Source organism: Canis lupus, chromosome 14 (assembly GCF_011100685.1).
Source record: "Canis lupus familiaris isolate Mischka breed German Shepherd chromosome 14, alternate assembly UU_Cfam_GSD_1.0, whole genome shotgun sequence".
In the NCBI taxonomy this organism is placed as follows: domain Eukaryota; kingdom Metazoa; phylum Chordata; class Mammalia; order Carnivora; family Canidae; genus Canis; species Canis lupus.
In genome coordinates, this window is record NC_049235.1 from 20502990 (window position 1) to 20523811 (window position 20822).

At 39.6% G+C, this 20822-nt stretch overlaps 1 protein-coding gene across 13 annotated transcripts in view; it reads left to right on the forward strand.

The window, feature by feature from the left end:
* PPP1R9A (protein phosphatase 1 regulatory subunit 9A) overlaps positions 1–19881 on the forward strand; it is a 311864-nt gene extending 291983 nt beyond the window's left edge. For 8 of the 13 annotated variants that reach the window (XM_038556851.1, XM_038556849.1, XM_038556853.1 and 5 more), the window contains 5 exons: positions 7712–7910; positions 9909–10028; positions 10879–10902; positions 12014–12196; positions 13570–19881. In XM_038556851.1, the coding sequence (XP_038412779.1) occupies positions 7712–7910; positions 9909–10028; positions 10879–10902; positions 12014–12196; positions 13570–13779 (736 nt within the window). In that variant the 3' untranslated portion in view covers positions 13780–19881. The remainder of the gene's footprint in view (positions 1–7711; positions 7911–9908; positions 10029–10878; positions 10903–12013; positions 12197–13569) is intronic. The other 5 variants (XM_038556850.1, XM_038556861.1, XM_038556858.1 and 2 more) reach the window with 3 other exon arrangements.
* Positions 19882–20822: the final 941 nt, after the last annotated feature.

The window sequence follows — 20822 nt, forward strand, 5'->3', positions numbered from 1 at the left end:
GAACCACCGCTCTAGACCTTATACTCTCTTAGACACAGTACAGCAAACTTTGGTGTTACGGGCCGGGTTGTGTTCCTGCCCCAATCAATATGTGGAAGCCTTAACCCCCCAGTGTAACTGTATTTGAAGATAAGGGTTTTAAGGAGATAATCAAGATTAAGTGAGGTCCTAGTCAATTGGGGACCTATTCCAATGGGACTAGTGTCTTTATAAAATGAGAGAATGATACCAGGGATGTGCTCACAGAGAGAATGTGGCCATCTGCAAACCAAAGAGAGAGGCCTCAGGATAAACCAACTCTGCTGACACCCTGATCTGAGGCTTCCAGCTTTAACTGTGAGAAAATAAATTTCTGTTGTTAAAAAAAAAAAAGTGAAATATCTTATTAAAAATGTTGTAATACCGATGACATGTGGAAATAATATTTAGAATATTTGGGGTTAAATAAAACATAAATTAATTTTACCCCTTTTGATGTGGTTATCAAAAATTGTAATTTATATTTGTAGTTTGTATTATATTTCTATTGGACAGTGTTGATCCATATGATTCTATGAAAAACATCCTCTTGGGATCCCTGGGTGGCGCAGCAGTTTAGCGCCGGCCTTTGGCCCAGGGTGCGATCCTGGAGACCCGGGATCGAATCCCACATTGGGCTCCCGGTGCATGGAGCCTGCTTCTCCCTCTGCCTGTGTCTCTGCCTCTCTCTCTCTCTCTCTCTCTCTCTCTCTCTCTGTGACTATCATAAATAAATAAATAAAAATTAAAAAAAAAAAAGAAAAACATCCTCTTTTGAGTTCTAACTCATTCCATTGATCTATAAATTGGCATGGTTTCATGTTTGTTTATTCTTTTTTTCACTTTTTTTATTGAAGTATAATTAATATACAGTATTAGCTTCAGGTATACAATTTGATGATTCAACCGTTTCTATACATTACTCAGTGCTCATCACAATACATGTACTCTTGTTTCTCTATTTTTTAAATCTATATCTACTCCTCTGTGTTCCCAATATAATTTGTTTATTCAGAGAGGTACAAAAGATATAACAATAAGATTTATTTTAAAGGCAAATTGGATAGGGAAAAATAAGATAAAGCAAAAAGTAACATTGGTACTTAAAAACATCTTTAACAAATCTGTCATGTATGCCTGAAGAGAAAAACATCTCAAAACTTGACCCACAATGGCATCTCAGGAAGGAGCCAAAATTTCTCTTTTAAAAAAAGTGATTTTAAAAAACAGGAAACAAAAATGCAATTGTAAATGGCCAGAGGAGAATGGCCATTAGAGAATGGCGAAATAATTTCAGCCTGGCAAATTTCAAACCAAGTGTTTAAGGCATGAACAATGATGATGAAAATTCAGCAAAGCCCCTGTGGAGTGCTTAACTTTGACAATATAACTTCTTCAGGTTTTCCCCTTTGCTTGATTTTTTTTCTTTTTCTTTTTTCTTTTTTCTTTTTTCTTTTTTATTTTTTATTTATTTTATTTTTTTGCACCCTGGGGACCCGCCGCTCTCCGCGGCTGGACTCGGGGCAGCCCCGGCCCGCGGAGCTGCTTGATATTTTTAATGCCCAAACATTAAATGCCTAAATGTTGCTTTATCCTTAAAAAGATAATCATTAGGATTATAAATGAAAAGTAATTTATTAAAGTCTCCAGTTTAAAACCTATCTTTTTTTTGAGTTTCAGTTCATCTTATAAATCTTGTTGTTTTGTTTACACATCTAGTAAAATTTTATAGAAAATAAAAGCAATCACTTTTATAGAGACCTTTGAATACTGCAAGCTTAGCCTTAGTGGAGCAGACTTGTTCCCCCTGTAATTGTCGTGTTTTTATTTTTTTTAATCTTTTTGTTAAGATATTTATTTATTTATTCATGAGAGAGAGAGAGAGAGAGAGAGAGAGAGAGGCAGAGACACAGGCAGAGGGAGAAGCAGGCTCCATGCAAGGAGCCTGACATGGGACTCGATCCCGGGTCTCCAGGATCACGCCCTGGACTGAAGACAGCGCTAAACCGCTGAGCCACCCGGACTGCCCTGTCCTGTTTTTAGAAAACTACATTTATAAATTTATAATCTATTCAGTTTTCTTTTTAAGTACTTAACCCTTGAAACCTGACAAACTTACATTCCTAACACATCAACACTTTTCCACTTGAAAAAAAAACTCTCGAAAATATGGTAGATTAAAATGGTGACATAGTGACTGTAAATATCCAGTGCCCTTATCAATTTTGGTTATTTTAAATCTTAGCCAGTTAAAAATATTAAAATAGAATCAATAGACAAACTTCTCCCTCAGATTTCTGGTAATACAAATGTTCTTAAATCCTAAGCGATGTATTTATTATTCTTAAACCTAACATTTTTGTTTTGAAATACCAAATTTTTATTTACATAATCATCTTGCTGTTTCATTTTCAACCTTCCCAGTGTGGTTGAAAAATCACATCAAGGGAACAGTTTCTCCATCTCATATGAATGTAGAGGAGGCAAAAAATACTTTTTTTTTTTTTTAACCTCTTGGGTTTCCCAGCTGGAGTCCTGTAAATGAGATTAACAGAAGACAGATTAACAGGGGAAAAGTATACAGATTTATTTAACATCAAGTTTTGGGTGATAGAGCCTTTATTGGGAAATGAAGACCAAAGAATTGGTTAAGCCTGAGCATTTTAATGCTAGGTTTGTTGAAGAGTGGAAAGTCTTGGAAAAATGTATTAGCACAAAAGGGCATGAACTAAAACAATGGGAAACTTAGCAAGGCCTATTCGTTCCTTCTTTCTGACTCCTCTTGGTGGCCCTCTATCTGCAGAGATAAGGATGTTCCTTTCCTCCTGGTGTAGGAAGGGCACCTCTCATATAAGAGTCTTAGGATCTGCTTCAGAAGCGATGGGGAAGGAAGGCCAGAGAACCCTTCCTGTACCTGCTCTTTCTCACATTTCTTCCCCCTTAAAATATATGCTGTGCCAAGTTGCCATATTCCATGGTAGCATGTCCAGAACCCTGTCAGAAATTAAGGTTAAACTCTACAGTGACCATTTCAGTTGGGCTATTATTGGTTATTGATCAGAGGTTTGGACTGTAACTCCGGGTCGAAGCAGGATGTGTCAATGGTAGTTGGCCTGAACTGCAGATGGACACCTGCTTGTCATAGCTATTAACCTGTCAGGAGCTCCAAGGGCCCTTCTGAAGGGGTTGGCTTTACAACCTCAGTCTCCCTGATGGATATTAGAACCTTACAGAATGACTTCATCTGATTTGAATAAATGGAAGTCTGCAGCCCTTCCTCTGATTACGCCTAACTTGCTTTAATTAACCTCCTTAACTACCTGCTTGAATTCTGTATTCTGCTTATACTTTTTCTGTTCTGGCAGTTCCTGAACTCCTAATTATATCTTGATGACATTCAATTTGTTCTGAATACTTCACAAACCTAGTATTCAAAGACAAACCAAAAAAAAAAAAAAAAAACTTCAATGGAATGTTTACCTGAGCAACTTAATTTTGGGATGCTGACCCCAGGACGAATTGGTTTAAAGATGCATGTAATTGGGTTAACTGCTCTGTAAAGTTGTTAATTATGAACTATTTAAATGCCAGGAAACAATGATTACCCCCACCTCAACCGCCCCCACCCATGACAATTTAATACGACAGACTTAATTTGAAGACATTCTTTAAAAAAAAAAAAAAAAATGAAGCCATTCTTTTTCCCAGTTCCTAACAATAAAACAAGCAGTTACATCAGTGACTTATAATTCCATTTTTACCAAAAGTGATAGTGAGACATTAGTGTACAAGTTAAAAAACGATGAATTACAAAACACATACCTATTTTTATCCATTGGGAATTACTTTCAGATCCACGAAGCACTCATTTCTACCAATCTTGATTTTTCAAGGGGTTATTAAGGATCTCTGTGAAGCTTATGCATCCCAGACCATATAATCTGCTCTCAGAGTCAAAACTGTCAATAGAGGGAGGGAAGAAGGGTAGGAAGGAAAAAAGGAAGGAGGAGAGCAAGGAGGGAAGGAAGGAAGAATTTTATGCTATGTTAATGTATTTCTCCACCAAGTGAACAGACGATGAGTGGTCAGTAAATTCTCTCTGCTGCTTGTGGAGGCCCAAGACTTCAAATTGACCAAAAGGAAATTGGTATTTTTTTAGAAAGCATGTCTGGTAAGCTGATAGATCAGAAATTATGAAGTAATGGAGAGTTTGCTTTTTTTTAATGAATGCATTCTAGATCCAAGGAAATGGAAGCATACTGACTATTCAGGATACCAGGAGACAGATGGAAGTTACATAGGTTCATGGGGATTTGGAGTCAAGGTTGCACAAAGAAATGAAGGATTCAGGATAGAGCCTCAGCAGGGGCATAGCAAGACTTCCTGGAAACCTGGAAAATTCTCTTCAAAGGACTCCAGGACATGGTGGTTCTCAGTTGTGAGGACATTGGTTGTTTCCTTAGAAGTGGGCTTTCTTGGCTTTCTGTTGGACAATTCCTCCAGTCTTTCCATCATCTTGTATAGAAAACTGGAAGAAAGCCTCTGAGTGTCACCCAAAGCTGAGCTTCTGTGATGTCATTCATCACACTCACATTATAAGACCTGTCTTAGGGACTAGATGTTCAAAGTCCTCATGGAATTATTAGTCTTGACTATTTTACTGGCAGCGAGACTCTCAGGAAAGAGTTTAATTATATGTTGTCTTGGGATTTTGTTTGAAATGTTACATGGTCAGAATTTGAACTAAAGGTCCTTTTCTAGTAAGGCATTACAGTGAGAGCAGGTAGGCAGCAATATTCTTATTTCCTGCCTAATTAAAAAAAAAAAATGGGGATGGTGGTGGTTGTCCCAAAAGCATTATTACAAGGTAAATTCACTTGGGAGTAGGACAAGACAGTCATGTCATTAATTATGGTCTCTTTATAAACTTTAAAACAATAGCCATGTATTTAAGCAACTACTATAACTTTTTGATTATGGATGGAACTCTTAAAAAAAAAAAAAACTCCCATGCTACTTTGATTAATTGATTCAGAAATTTATAACAGGGGAAATAACCCTTAGGCCCAGTTTATCTCAAACATGTCCAATCATAAGAATGTGGGACTACAGAAAAAATATTCATATGATTCTGCATGGTTAGAGCTTTCTGAGCACTTTTTTTACTGGACTGTGGAACCTAAGCTTAACAGGCAAGCCTTAAAAAAAAAAAAAAAGTCAAGCCTTAGAAGTTAAATTATGACTGGATAGATAGTGAGAACTGCAGAGATTTACCTCTCATGAGGTGCGTGGTTTCATTTTCAAGGAGTGGGATAGGGAGAGGGGATAAGACCCAGCTTCATGGAGACATTCCCAAGCTTATTAAGCTGGAGACTGGTCTTATCTCCCCCTAGGACATATGTTACTTTCTGAAGGATAAGAACCTAAGACCCTTCCCTAGTTGAGTTTGTTGACATTAAGAAGATAAGATTTCTCTCCTTCTCCCATAGGGGAAGTGGGGACAGCACTACTGTCCCTGTCTATATAATCATCCAGATTGGTATTTTTTAGATGCCTCACTTAAAATGTAGACCAAGTATAAGATGACAAGTGGCTTTCATTCTGTCACTCTGGAAAGAGGAAATTAGGACATGGGGAGCCTGTGCAATGATTTTCTGTAAGTAAATAGTCATCTGTTCTCCAGAAACCTCATATTTGCATTCAGGATAATAGAAATAAATATAGATACTAAAAACCTCCAAGAGTCAGCTCAGACATGTGTTAACATATAGATTCCAAGCAAACTCTTCCCCTCTTCTCTCCCAGATTCTAGTAAGTCCAGGTGCCCAAGAATCTGTATTTGAGCAGCTGCCCCAGGTGATTCTTATCAGACTTGTTTGGGAAACACCTCACTGGTCCACCATCCAGGAATAAAAAGTGCTTACAGGGGACCAGTCTGCCTCTACTAGCATGATTTCTTAAGTTCAGTTATTGTACCCCCCCCCCACCCCATCTTTTAATAGCAAGTAAGTAGACTTCAGGATACAGAACTGTTTTAGTTTAGACTTTCAGATGAGATTGAAGGTTGACACATCTCTCATTGGGCTTTCTCTGTTATTCTTACTGTCCCCTTTATTGTTTTTCTTTAAAAGGAATTCACCATCATAATCATCAGGTATTCTGAAATCTTTAAATGACCAGCCATCTTACTCACCCAACCTATGATTTCAGTATTCTACCAAAACTTCACTGATGTCTCCATTCTCTTTGGTCACTAATTTTATAATCCTTTACATTTGTACATTGTTTTGCAAAGCAGTTAACAAGATGCTTTCACATTTATTGTCCCATCTGAGTCTCACAACAATCTTTGGAAAGAAACAGAAGCTGTTAGGAGTTAGACTGTTTATGTAATTTGAAATATATTTTAAAATATTTGAAGAGTATAAATATTTCAAAATATTTTAAATTCGATGTGAGAAGACTGAAGTCCAGTATACATGTGGATAATGAGTCTTCTAGCTGCAGTGTGGAAGCACTTTTCATTGAAAGGGAATCTCTTTGTTTTCATGACATCAACAGCTAACAAATAATAGGCATTGTGTCAAATCTCATTTGGACATATTGACCTCTTCCAAGATGCAAAGAAATAACTGCCCATTCCTGCCTCAGCTCTTGATAATTATTTTTTTCTGACCAGAAGTAAATATAAATATGCAAGTACATGCACTCATAAAAATATCTGCTTTCAAACTGTGTTTCTCAAATGCCTTTGACTCCTTTAAATATAAATAATAACCATAAATTGTTTATACTTTCACAGTTTCTCAAAATTCATTTAATTCTTAACAACCACATATAAGCTACCTACAATATCCACCTTTTATAGAGGAGAAATAGAGGCTAAGGGAAGGGCCAAGGCCTTATGTTCAAGAGGTAAAAGATCCTGGACCTCCAAGTAGAGTGTTGAGACTTGCGGTCCAGCCTCCTCCTAGGAAGTGTGAGGGCGAACTAGCTGGCTACACCGGGACCCCTTCTTCCCTCATCACTCTGAATGTGTCCCTCTCGAAGCCTTGTGCTCAGTTGAAGACCTTCCCCAATAAGGGAGGACCATTCTTTGGTCAAGGTACACGAGTAGCTGTGCTCCCTGCTAGGACCTCCAAACAAGCTCTGGTCTCCTCCTAGGAAAAGGCACCCAGATTATGATGAAAAACCAATAAGGTGTGTGTTTTGCTTAAAATATCATAAGCCCTGAAATTTCAAAATTATTTAAATACAACATTTTCTAAAGTCCCAGACTCTTGGAAGCATGAGTTCAGAGAAGGCCAGGAAAGAATGCTGACTAAGAGCTAATGTCACTAGCGGTAAGGCACAGCTGTATCACCCGAATAAGGGGAATGCTGTGATGGTTAACCCGATAGCAGTTTCAGAAAGACCATGCCCCTCCCTGGTTTTAATTCGCCCACATCCACTTATTAAGCACATTTCATAAGAATTCACTATGGCAATAGCGATATGAAAACGTTGATGATGCAAAAAAAGATAGCTACTAAGATTAATATCCTAGTCAAAAATGCAAAGTTTTTCCTCTCTTGTAGAACAATTTGTCAAACTGTTGCTTTGAACTGTATTCAGAGACCCTTCAGAATTCAGTTCAACAAATGTCAGACTTGCCCTTCCTTTGTGTAATATGCATTTTTTTTTCATAAAACAGGATCTTCAGAGGCAGGCTGGAACACTGGAAACTGAAGCCATCTCCGGCGCCTCAGGCCTCCACGCGCTCACCGTGCATGCCTTTCTCGTGGTTTAATGAAAGCCGGAAAGGATCCTATTCCTTCAGGGACCTGCCTTCACCTATGAGTCCCCTTCAGCCTTCTCCTGAAACTCTAATTTCAGATAAAAAGGGGTCCAAGGTAGAAAACACATGGATTTAAAAAGCAAACAAGAAAAACCCCAAATCCTTCCTCCTCTTCAAAGTCTTTGGAAAGCATTCTCAACTTGTGTGTTTACTCTGGACCTGAGAAACCAATGTGATAACACTGCAATAAACCATGCATGGTATTTCTTGTGTGGGGAAAAAGAAGGCCTCATTTAACCATCACCCTCTTTAATGCTGTTCCATTCTAGATTGTATGTTAATCTTTGATTTGCCTGTCTTTTCACATATTGCTATTTAATCTCAGTTTGACAGTTAAGCCATGCTGGGAAAGATGCATTTGAATCATGGTACAGTATGATAGATCTGTTTACCAAGTATTCCACTCTAAATTACATTACAAGACTATTTTTACTGTGCTCTTCGAGATTTACTGGAAAACAAATAAATTTGGGACTGAATATGTGTTCAATATATCTAAATGAAAGTCTTTAAAACAAACCAATGCTGACATAGCACCCTTACTTATTTCTACTTTTAAATCAAACCTAAATGTTGAAAAACTTATAACGTCATCACCAAAGTTCTTTAACTTTAGCAGAATTAGAAAATATAATTGCATGGGTGTTGTTTGTTTTTAAACGCATGATTGTTATTTCCAGCATGACGCTGCAAACCTTATCTAACATTTTATTGAAACGTATATGGTGGCTAACTTTCACATGTTGTTTGGTCTCCTTTTATCTATGTTCGCTTTTCTTTCTCAAACAGAAATGTGTGATTAATGTGCCTTGAATTTAACTCTTTTCTTGAGGTCAGCAGCTCACAGGGTTTGGACAGGGTTCGGGGTGGTATGTCTGTTGACGATATCAAATAGTAGTGTGTTGTGTTAAATGCTTTCCTGCTTACATGTTCTCCTAGCCTAGCTCCGTGTGCTTGGATTTAGTCTCCATTTCTGAGTTTAGCAAACCTTGGGGCTTATCTGGCACTGAATTCTCCAGCCTCCGGCATGTAGTTATTTTTGACAATCTATTGAACCCAGTGGCAAGGGGACTTAATGGAAAACTAATGGTCCAGGTCCTAAGGAAGCCGAATATGGAACAAGATGGTGTTGGCCAAGGGCTTAGAGTTCCTCAGAAGCCAGTTGTTCTAGAATTACCAGCAAAAGAAGTTTTGGCATCAACAGGCCACTTTGATCTTGAAACATTGTTGGTATTGGATTTGAGAAGTCCAAATGTAGTTTGAATAATTCTCCTACTCTTGCACTAGCAAGACTACAGATTTGGTTTAAAATATTTTCACAAATGCAGCCACGTGGTCATTGTGAATTTACTTGACTTTAATATCCACTGAACATTTTAATGAAGTTCTGGGAAAGTTTTTTTTATGCCCCATCCCTCAACTCTACCAGCCCCTTGTGCTTATCTGTTCCGCAGCCTCTCTGGTGCTCTGCGGGTGCTGTGTGAGAGTTGTATTTTAGCGTGTAACTACTAGTGCATTGTCAGACTGTGACCTCCCCCCAGAACTCATCATCTTGAAGGTTATATCCAGGGGAGGATCTGCCATTTCTCACAGTATTTATCACAACCAACAGCAAGCGATCCTTCCCAGGGGGTACTCAAGCTACCTTTCTAATATGGATGGCCATCTGTTCCTAATAACTCAGGCTCTCCACACCATCTTGTATTTTTACTTGCACTGTTACTCATCGCGAGTAGGGTCAAAGAAGATAGGCTTATTAATATTACTCCTCTAAGCAGTTGCAGAGTATAATGAATGCTGTACCCTTGAAGAGGGATTGAAGAATGATTTTTCCAAAACACTTATCCTTTCATCTGATGGAGAAAGCATCCAGAATTCCCTATCAGTTGCAAAAGGCACAGTGTTCTCAACCACTGCCACTTGAAGGTCATCACCAAACCAAATATGAATTCCTTCAAAGATTACTTAAACAGAACCTTTTTAGGACTTGCAAAATACACCTACATCCAGTTTGCTGTGCTCATTTAACACTGAGCTTCATTTATTTTTACAGAATTTCACCTTCAACGATGACTTCAGTCCCAGCAGTACCAGTTCGGCAGACCTTAGTGGCCTAGGAGCGGAACCCAAAACACCAGGGCTCTCTCAGTCCTTAGCACTCTCATCAGATGAGGTACGCTCAAGGCGCTCACACATGCCTGCTTTCTGAGATCATGCATTGTCCCTGTCACCTATCACCAGGAAAACGTTCTTAAGTAGATTTTGCATATAAATCATCAGGACCATGGTTTCAGGTTTGGTATGAAGTCTTCATGATCTCTCTCTCTCTATCTCAACATGAAGGCAAAGAATTGTTTCTGAGCCCCTTTACAGCTCTCCAGGGACCTCCTCTGGCTTTCTGATTTAACTGAGATGACTCTGAGCTGGGGGCTGGTAGGGGGGAGGGAGTTGGTGGTGGGAGGCTGGGCACTAGAGAGCAAAAACAGGGACAACCCAGAAAGCACGTGGGAGTTTACGGACTGCACCCCCCTCTCCCTCCCTTCCCCCCACCATCACCCCTATCCCAGGGCTCTGCTGGTCCCTCTGAGTAGTGTGTGTCCCCTGATTGAGAACCACTGTGGTGGAGAAGGGAGAAAAACTGGGTGAGAATCACTTATTTAGAATCCAGGGTCAAATTAACATTGCCAAGAATTCCCAGAAGATAAATGTTTGTAGAGAAACAGGAAATTACATGAGTGATGGACTTAGTGCTGCAAAGATAAGGAGAGGAAAGAAATGCCAGTATTTAGGGCAGGGGGTGAGGGAGAGAAACAGTGGAAATAAAGATATTGTTGCTCCACATACTTGCTCTAAGTTACTTCTTTCTAACATGATTTTTTTTTAACTTTTTGTCTCTTCAATTCTTCTGCCCATACTCTTCAGGCTTGGCATGATTTTAATTTTAAATCTTTGTACTATGTATGTTGTGCCTCCTATTTCTATAACACTTTTCTTTTTGATTCCTTTGTTGCTCCCTCACTCAGAGCCTGGATATGATAGATGACGAGGTGAGCTATCAGTGGGCTGCGTGTGGTGGCTTCTGTGGTATTGTTTGAAAATTCTCTTCTCTCTCTGCAAAATGATTTAAAACTCAAACTATACAAGAATACTTGTGTCTGTAGTGGAAGATTTCTTTATGTTAAATCATTTTGCTCTCTGCCCTTGTCTATACCTAAGTTTAAAAGATGTTCCCGAGTCAAGAGGATCACCAGGTTCAACCTGCAAGGTCCCTCGATCGGTCCCCCATCACCACTACCTTGACACGGTCCATTCTGTTCCACATCCTCTGCCTTCATCTCGGCTTACCCCATCCCCTTGTCAGTGTTCCCTGAGGTGACTCCTGTCTCTCCTCCCAGACCTGTCATCGCCTTCATCGCCTCTCAGCTTAGAGGTTCTAGGAACCAAGCTGCCCTCTGCACTATTAAAAGTGATGTTCTACACTGGGCAGAGCTTGAGATTTGGAATAAACTACAAACTGTTAAGCTCTGCCAGTCACTAGCTATGTGCTCCCGACAGACAAGTAGACTTGCTAAGCCTCACCTTATTCATTTATTGAGAGTCATTATGGACATTACCTGCCCTGCCTCCTTCACGGGTTCGCTTGCTGCTCAAGTGACACCATGGCTGCAAAATTTCCCCTCACAATGTTTGAGGACTTAATTCTGTCCTCTTCTAAGGGAAAGTCCCTCCATATTTGTCAATGTATTTTTCTATACCTCTAATGTCTTCTCAGAGGCTACACGCAGAATGATGCGTTGCATATAGAGATCAATGAAATACTTGTTTTCTGCATCTCGTACTCTTTCCAAAGTGTTCTAATGTAAAGGCTTGCAACATTGGAGTGTATTTTTCAGTATTAAACTTCCTGCATTAATAACGCCGCTTTACTGGGGAAATTTTTAGATTTCCAAATACCTGAAAAAATGTAGGCAATAACTGCGTGTGTTTCTGTGTGTGTTACACACACAACTAGAACCATTAGCTTATTCATTTTATGGTTTAAAATAAATGTGGCTCTAGTTGGCAAGAAATTCCTTTTGATAGCATAATAAGCCGTGGTCCTTTAGCATAATAAGCATTTTGGTCCTTTAACAACGCTGCATAACATTCCTACCTCAGATCCTTGATGATGGACAGTCTCCCAAACACAGTCAGTGTCAGAATCGGGCCGTTCATGAATGGAGCGTGCAGCAGGTTTCTCACTGGCTCATGAGCCTAAATCTGGAGCAGTATGTATCTGAATTCAGTGCCCAAAACATCACTGGCGAGCAACTCCTGCAGTTGGATGGAAATAAACTTAAGGTAAAGAATTCTATCTCTGTGTGAGATTACGAGGTACAAGTTGTGTTGCTCATGGCACCTGAAATGTTTTCACTAGAACAAGAGCATTCTGCATATGTGAGAGGTAATTCTTATCAATCGTCAGCAGAGAGGACGTTGTGTCATTTCTGAGTAGTAAATGGAGTTTAGGAAAGTGGTCAGGGACCCTCAATCAAACAGTAGGCTGCTGAGTAGGAGAGCGAGGGACTCCCTCTCATTGCTTCCGCCCAGCAACACATGGTCCATGTATGAACTCTGCTGACTTCCTGTGTAGTATGAGTTGTAATAATGGCCATTGTGAACTCTGTCATCACATTAGAGTTAAAACCTAGATCCATGAGTCTCTCCTTCCTTATTCATCTCTTCTCCACCCCCACTCCTCCCTGCACGCCTCTCCAAAACTGAGGTGACATTCTCCTCAGAACTTTCTCCCCCCAAGTACGCGCAGGCCATGTCTCCCCGGCTCCATCCCACTCTCATTTCACCTGTCCAGTCCATCCCTTTTAGAGACTGAGGGGAGCACCCACCCCTGTGGAAAAAGGGCAAAAAGAGCTCACATTCAGCTCCCCACCCCCTCAACCTCAGCCCCCTGCTGGGCTGAAGAGCAGATGAGTATCTCTTGACAGTCTTGAAAAGGTTAGAGATCAATCAATAGTGTGTGATTATGAAGGCCCCATTGACAAGGCTGTCCCTGTTGGGGAGATGGATGCATCCTGCTGTTGATTCTGAAGGTCATGAAACATTTAAAAGTACGCAACCAACTCCTCTTATTCTGAATTCCAAACTCACTAAGCAACCTCCTCATTAACAGGATTCCTTTATAGGTCTGCCCACAGGGAGAAAATGGCTGGTCCTGCTGACATGAGTATTTTGGCCCCAAAGACATTTTTGGTCCTCATTGTAAATGACTGCATTGGCAAACAGGAAGCCACTTCAATCCTCCCTGCCCCTTCTTGGAGCCCTCTGTGGCAGCAGGTGCCCACTGCTAGCTTTTAAAAATATTGATGAGTTTAGCAATACTTTTGCCTGTAAATGTCTATAGCCCAAAGGTTGGAGAAGCAAAATTGTGCCCCTCTCCCCACCTTTTTTATTCCTTCACCCATTAAATATGAATTTGGAAGGCATTTATTTAATGGGGTTTAGGGTGTACTGTGTGAGGGACTTCAAAGGGCAAATAAAGCTCAGCCCCTAAGAATGGAGATTGTTGGCAAATGGAAGCAGCTTTCTTGGTTTTTACCTCTTTGATTATGTTTAAATCAGTTCTTAAGTCTGAACATATTGTGATATCAAACTCTTCCCAAGCAAGAGAGGCCATTGGTTTTCGAGTTCAGTTTGTTTATGTATTTCCTTCCTAGGCTCTGGGAGTGACGTCATCCCAGGACCGAGCAGTGGTCAAAAAAAAACTCAAGGAAATGAAGGTATCTCTGGAGAAGGCTCGAAAGGCTCAAGAGAAGATGGAAAAACAAAGAGAAAAGCTGCGAAGGAAGGAACAAGAGCAAATGCAGAGGAAATCTAAAAAGACAGAAAAGATGACCGCTGCATCAGAGGGTGCTGGCGAGCAGTAACACACCTCCCTCTACCCCCAGCACCCCAGACAGCTCTCCCCTCCTCCTGCCCTGCTCTCCTGCAAAGGACGAAGGAACTCGTGACAGCGGTAACGTGCTCTAGGCCGACGGGGGAACCGCATGGGGGCATAACTGCGTTTTCTGCAATGATAGAATACACTTTTAATTTTGACCTCCCGAAATAATCCCAAGCCACCTTTGTTTCTTATCAAACCAAGGATCTTATTTGTGAAAGATGCAAAATAGCTGTGTTTCTCTCTTCTGTTACTTACCAGCGTCTTGGGCTGCGTTGGGTGGGTGTCTCACAGGGGGGACCCAGTGTCACCCTGCCCAACAAAAGCATGACACGCCCGGTGGTGTTAGTGGAGCGCCATGACCTTCCAGTCTGGGAACCCGAAACGGGGCAACGGCACAGATCTGGGCGGCCCAAGCACCGGCCTGCCAGGAGATCTGGGCTCTAGGGTCTACGCTGCTGTGTGGGCAAGTTTCCCCCCTCATTTCTGTGTCTGGACAGCGAGCCGACCCCCCTGTAGAAACACGGGTGCTCCGCCACATGACTGGTCCCCTGCTCAAAGGCGAGCGCCCTCTCCTGCTCGCTGGGCATCGGAAAAAGAGAGAAGAATTCGTTACCTGTTAACTCCAGAAGGAAACCGAAGCCTTCAGGATGTGGATGTGGGTATTGCCTTGGGGCTCTGGGGGCGACAGCTGTCCCCTAGAGTTAGCCGTGAAGGCAGCCACGGGCTCCGGGACCGTTGTTGGCTCCGCTCCCGCTGCACGCTCGGCGGGTCAGCGACCCCGACACACAGACCGTAGTTCCCTCTTTCCCCAGCAAATTCGACAGGAAATTGATTTTTAAGGAAACCAACATTTTCAGGTTTCCTCCCCTGGGGAACATTCCGACTAGTCTTCAGCCTGACTGTGACACAATCAGGAACCTGTCACAGATTTTCTACTTAAGATTTCCCAAGTGGGCTCAGTTAGTGTTTTAACAAATGTCCTTTTAAGACCAATAGAAATACCGGTTAGAGAAAATTCAGATTTGAGGAGCGGTCAACCAGAGAAGCAATTTTTCGAGCACATGGAATGTTCCTGTAAAGGAGAGTTGATGGTTTCATTTTAGAGATGTTTTGAATGGTTTTTCTGAGCCATTCTCTTTCGTTCTGAAGCGATTTCCACGTTACAGGTAAAGTTCGTGTAAGAGTACCCACACAGGCTGCAGTCTACCAGTGGAGACAGTCATGCTTATTTTCAAGCCAGTATTAAGGATTTCAGTGTTTCATCAAAGTAATTCAAGTGTAAGAGACTAGGCCAGAAAGAGGAGAAAATCAACTCATCTTGAGAAATTTCAAATGATCGGATGTTGTTTGTCATTGTTTTGCTTTTTATGCTTGTGTTTCTGGTTGTCTTTGCTGCGTTGGCTATAAAAATGAGGTCATCCACTTTCCAAGGGACGAGTTTCAAAATAAGAGTTGAGGCCGGACAAATCTTGAACTAATATTTTACTTCCTTTACTACACAGTAGGGGCGGGGGGGTCTCTGTCCATATCTTACCCTGGAAATGTACACACAGAGCTTGGGGAAGGCTTTTGTTGAAGGTTACAGGTAACAGATAATGTAAAGGGGCTCCTGCCCATATAGCACCATCTCATTTTTTGGACATTGTGACTTTTTAAAATTTTGATTTAATTTAATTTCTTTCTTTCAATCTTTTTTTTTGTTTTTTTTGTTTTTTGTTTTTTTTGTTTTGTTTTTTGGCTTGCTTATCTGAAATCTGGAATTGGCTAAACTAGAAACTTATAATTCTGTTCTTTCCCTAAGGCCTGTTATAGTGAGCGAATATTGTCTGTACCCATCCTTTTGTCCCTAGTAAAGATCAATCAATGCTCTGAAACATTGATATAAAGTAACATTGTGATTCACGATTATTAAAGTCACTATGTATGTTTTTCTGACTATCTTCATTTGGTGTATGATAATGAAACTGCCATACTGGATACTCTATTAATATTTCAGATGTGTGGTGCTTTGCTATTTATTAATACCTTGAGAAACAAAGAACCACTATTCATGAACTATAAAATTCAGCAGATCTTTTCTAATGCTAAAAGACTAAATTAGTCAAAATCTGGTAATACTAGTGCTTGCTATTGTAAGTTTTTTGCCATTTTTGCTTATCTGTGGGGAAAAAAGCGATTTGGATCACACTGGAAGTTTTGCTCTGTATTCATTTTAAGAGTGGAAATAGAGGATGATTATCTTAAGTTATGTTTACACTTCGGTAATATTTAAAAATGGTTGTACATACTGGAAATGTCTGTAAGTCTCAATCTCTGCACATAATTTATGATCTCTATTATATTACATTTTCTTAAATGTCTTAAAAGTATTTTTCTTGAACTTTATTTGTACACTCCCAATATTTAGACCAATGACCAACTGAAAATATTATAAATCAAATTATTATTCCTCAAGTCATTTATTTTGTATTATGACTATTTTGATTTTTTTAAGTTAAGTTACAGTAACTTTAGGTCTTCCAGAGTTATTTTAATATTACTACTTACAACTGCTGAAATCGTAAAAGGCATTTGATTTGACTGTCCAGCCAAGGATAAAATGTAAACTGATTGATCAGAGTATGAAAACAAAGTGCAGGACCTCAGATCTTATGAACATTTTGTTTTCGTATTATTTCTTTTCTTGACTCTAGTGCATGATACCTAATGGAGGTTCCAGTGTCTTCAACAACACCCACTTTAGTGCTAGTGGTTTTCGGTATCCATACTGTTTAACATAGAATTGTTGCTTTATGGACCTTAAAAACTCTGCAGTTTTTTTATTTATCAGAAAATGAACAGAAAGGGAATATCTGGTTACTGTGAACTATATTCCCTAAATGACAGCTCAGTATAACTCTAACAACAGCCAAATTGTTTTGGGGTATAGGTAATGCTTTGGGGGTTAGGGAATGTGTGGTGAGGCCAAGCTGTAGACAGAGAGCGTTGTATGAGCTGAATGTCTGGGGCAGAGTTTTCCATTAAAGGACTTCAGGTTTTATAACAGATTATTTAAGACCATCTCCCTTAAAGTAACTTACAGTTTATGTAATAGCTATCTCATTCTTTTTTTTTTTTCTTTTTTTATGTGAATCAGAAGTGTACTTCAGAGTGATACATTAGGGTAGAAACCTAATTTTACCCATTGGGTCACACTGATGAAGTCTATCGTTAATTTCATGACAATGAAGGTATCATTCTGTGTTATCCTCCTTTAGCTTGGGTGGTGGGGGATTACCAGCCCTCAACATTACAGTATTTTTAACCCATAAGTGTTCATGACCTCAGTATGATAGTGCTCACTCCAAACTTAGCTTTTAAGGGGCATGAAATGGAAATGCCTACTCTGTGCTTCTTTGTTGTTGGAAACAAAGTGGCAGGAGGATAGGGGAGGAACCAAATTAACTCTTGCTGCTGCCTTTCATCCTGTGTCAGTCTCTGGCCCCAAAGCTTAAGCCATCCCAGGCCCAAGCTACAAAAATAGTCACAGGTTGTTGGATCTAGCACCTTAATTAGTCTTTATGGTTTTTGCTGAAGATAAAGAATTCTCATCTAGATTCTTTGTGTAATAGGATCAACATGTGCTTTAAAATTGTATTTTAAAAGGTAAATAAAAAATTGCATCTATATGGATATTCTAACTCATTTCTAAATGCTAAAGATTGTATAGACCAAGCTTTAGGAGAAGAAGCCCAGTGTTCGAAGATTCTAAAGGGAGATGTCCCAACCATTCTAAAAGAAATGTTCATACTTTGGATATGTTGTAGCCCCCCTCAATACATTGACATATTTAAGAATTACCAAATTCCACTTGAGCAACTAAATTTCCTGTCCCAGTATGGCGCTGGTGAGGGGCATTTCATTCTGGTGGCTGGTGCTCACCTACTTACTGCTAAGCCCGCAGCGCTTTCTGAATGAAAGGTAAAATGGAAAAGAGAAGTCCAGAGTTCTTAAAAATATATTTTGAAATTTACCTTAAGTCAAGGATCTACCCATGTACTATTTTGAAGCTAAGCATTTAAGGATGAAGTCCAGAAATAAAACAGCCTGGCTATGTAGGCAGATTATATATATATATATATCTTAGGGATTTAAAGTCTCAGGAAATTTAGCCTTGGTCCAAAACACTGGGGAAAAAATAATACCACACAGTACACCAGTAGTATTTGAGTAACTTATAGTAGCGGCATAGAATATATCCAACCAGGAAGTCAGAGGGCAAAGAAAAACCTTACAGAATCAGTTTTCCCCTGGAAAATAAAAGCATCAAGTTCTACCTTATGGTAAACAGAGTCTTTAAGTGCTTGTGTGTGAGCATCTGTGTGGATGTGTCGAGGGAATGTTGTGACTTGAAGGCTCACGTCCATGAGTGGTGAGGATCAAGCACAGCGTGTGACCTGCTTCCAGATCTACAGAGTGGGGAAGGAAAGAAATGTGATGATTTCCAATCTTTGGCCCTACCCCAACCCCAAAACTTCTAGAGATTCAAGAATGAATATGAGGTAAAGAATAAGAGAACCAGAGGCAACTTCTCAATAATGTGCATGCCACGTGTGTAGATGTACAGAACTACATATGTGTGAATATATTCCCACCTTACACACACACACAGCAATCACATTGCATAAATATATATATATCTATATATATATATATTTATATAGTATATGAAACTTGGTAATGTCAGTTAGGACCCCCAAGCAGTAATCATAGCCTTATTGCCACTTTTTGTGTGTGTATACATTGAATGGCTCATAAGATTTTAAGAGATTTTTTTAATGTAAGTATTTCTACTAAATGCACTTATCCTTCTACATGTTTATATATTTTGGTAAAATTGATTTATTAGATACTTGGTATTTTAGTAAGATAAAGTTTCCTCAAATGTTTGGTTAATGCTTTTGATGTCAAGATTGCACATTGCTGAGTTGAACCTCAGAAATTTATGCAGCTTTGGGCATTTCAACTGTGGACCGCAGTTTCCTTGGCTAAAAATTGCACCATGTGTTACTGTGCATTCGCTCATGCTCTGCAATGATGTATTTGGTAGCTGTGATGCTTAAGTCACTAACTACTGGCTCTCTGATGGCACTTTTGCCAACACATGATCATTTATTTACTTCTTTTGTGGAGTGATGGCATAGTTAGGTCATTGCCAAATATAATGCAAGTGGATATGGGTGTGAGTGTGTTGTTGGAAGGTGTACATTTCTCTTTCTTTCAGCTCTTTTACCCACCTACCCAGCTTTTCTTTGAAGGATTTAATCCTTCATCCATGAAAGAACAATTGGCCACAAATAGTTAAATTACCTTGAAAAGTGGGAATTGATAGGCACTCCAGCTAGGTAACACCTTCCAACAACATCAGGTTTAATTAATGCTTTGTAAAACCCCTTAAATATATATATATATATATATATGTGTGTGTATATATGTATATATATATATACATATATATGTATATATGTATGTGTGTATGTATGTATACGTATATGTTTCCCTTAATATTATTTATGGTCATCACTACTGCTTTTATATTTTTTAATGGTGTTGCAATTAAACAACTAGTACGCCTGCTACATATCATTAACAAAACCAGCCAGCTGAAAAAAGAAACAAGAGAATGAATTCTGTTCCATTGTAAGAAGTTGATTTATTTTAATCTTTCTTTATATATCACTAAAAGAAAAGAGTTGTTTGAAAAATCATTTTAAGTCCAATAAATATGGATAGCATGTTATCTGAAACTTTTAATTTGTACATTTTGGTGTCTGATCATTTGCATGGAAGAGACAATAGTGCCACGTCTGAATTGTTCTCTTGTGCTTGGTTAATATGTACTTTCTCTAGATTGTTCCGTTTCAAGCAACATTTCTTACTCTTTGGTTTTCAGAGGCATTCAAAGCAAACTATCACAACGGCCCTCTGTTTTCTGACCAATCTAAAAATACCTGTGATTAAATTTAATTTGTCGGTGTAAATAAATTTCTTGCCAATGAGTATTATTGTTGTTAGACAACGAATGCAATAAAAAGAGAAATATGGACATCTGTCTGAGTAAGGTTTTTTTTTCCTCTTCCATTTTCACCTTCAACTAAAACAAGCCTTGACTGGGTAAACCTGCATTAACTGTCAAAATATATCTATCAACCAAGAGCAAAGTGCACATTTTCCATGGAAATGTAACTAAAAATAAGCTTTAGCCCCGGTAAAGTGTAAATTGGCAGCTCGAATTACATATGAAAGCACAATTATGGAACGGGGCATGAAGTGAAAGATGCTCCACCAGAAGCTCCCTCACCCGCCTTCCAGTTCCTGTTGTGCGTTTCCGGTCCCTGTGGGGCCCATGAGGGTCTGTGACGGGGTGGGGGGGGGGAGGCAGTCAACAGCAGGCCTCACACAGCACAGGGCAGGCTGGGGGGTAGGCTTGGGGGCAGCCTGGCCCACAGTACCAGGTTCGAAGCAGCAATTTTATTTCTAAAACCTTAAATGTTCTGAAGACTTGAATATAACAAATGAGGGGTATTAATTTCTCATCTCTCTCTGTCTCACACACAAACACACACACACACATACACACATGAACCATAATTGATCTGTGACTAAGCCTTGGGCACCAAATAAATGAAGTAAGCTGGTTTTTCTCTTCCTCGGAGTGTGTTATGAAACCCCTCACCGAGGGGAAGCATGTGTCCCTTTTTGACTGATCTTGAGGGGATGCTGTGTCAAATTGAATCACTTGCTTTCTTTTCCTGTTGGGTGGGTTGGGGGCCAAATTTGTTTATTCTGTCAAGAACAAGAGAAAACAGTATAGTTATTTCATTGATGATATCAAGCAACTCTTTTTAAAGGAAATATGTGGCTTTTTCAACATAAGCCCAACAGCTAGCAATAGTTTCAAAACAATATTTCAGAAAATCCAGCTTCAAGGGCTGTGAACAGTATCGCTGAATAATTGAGCACTCATAGGGCACATGACATTAGGCT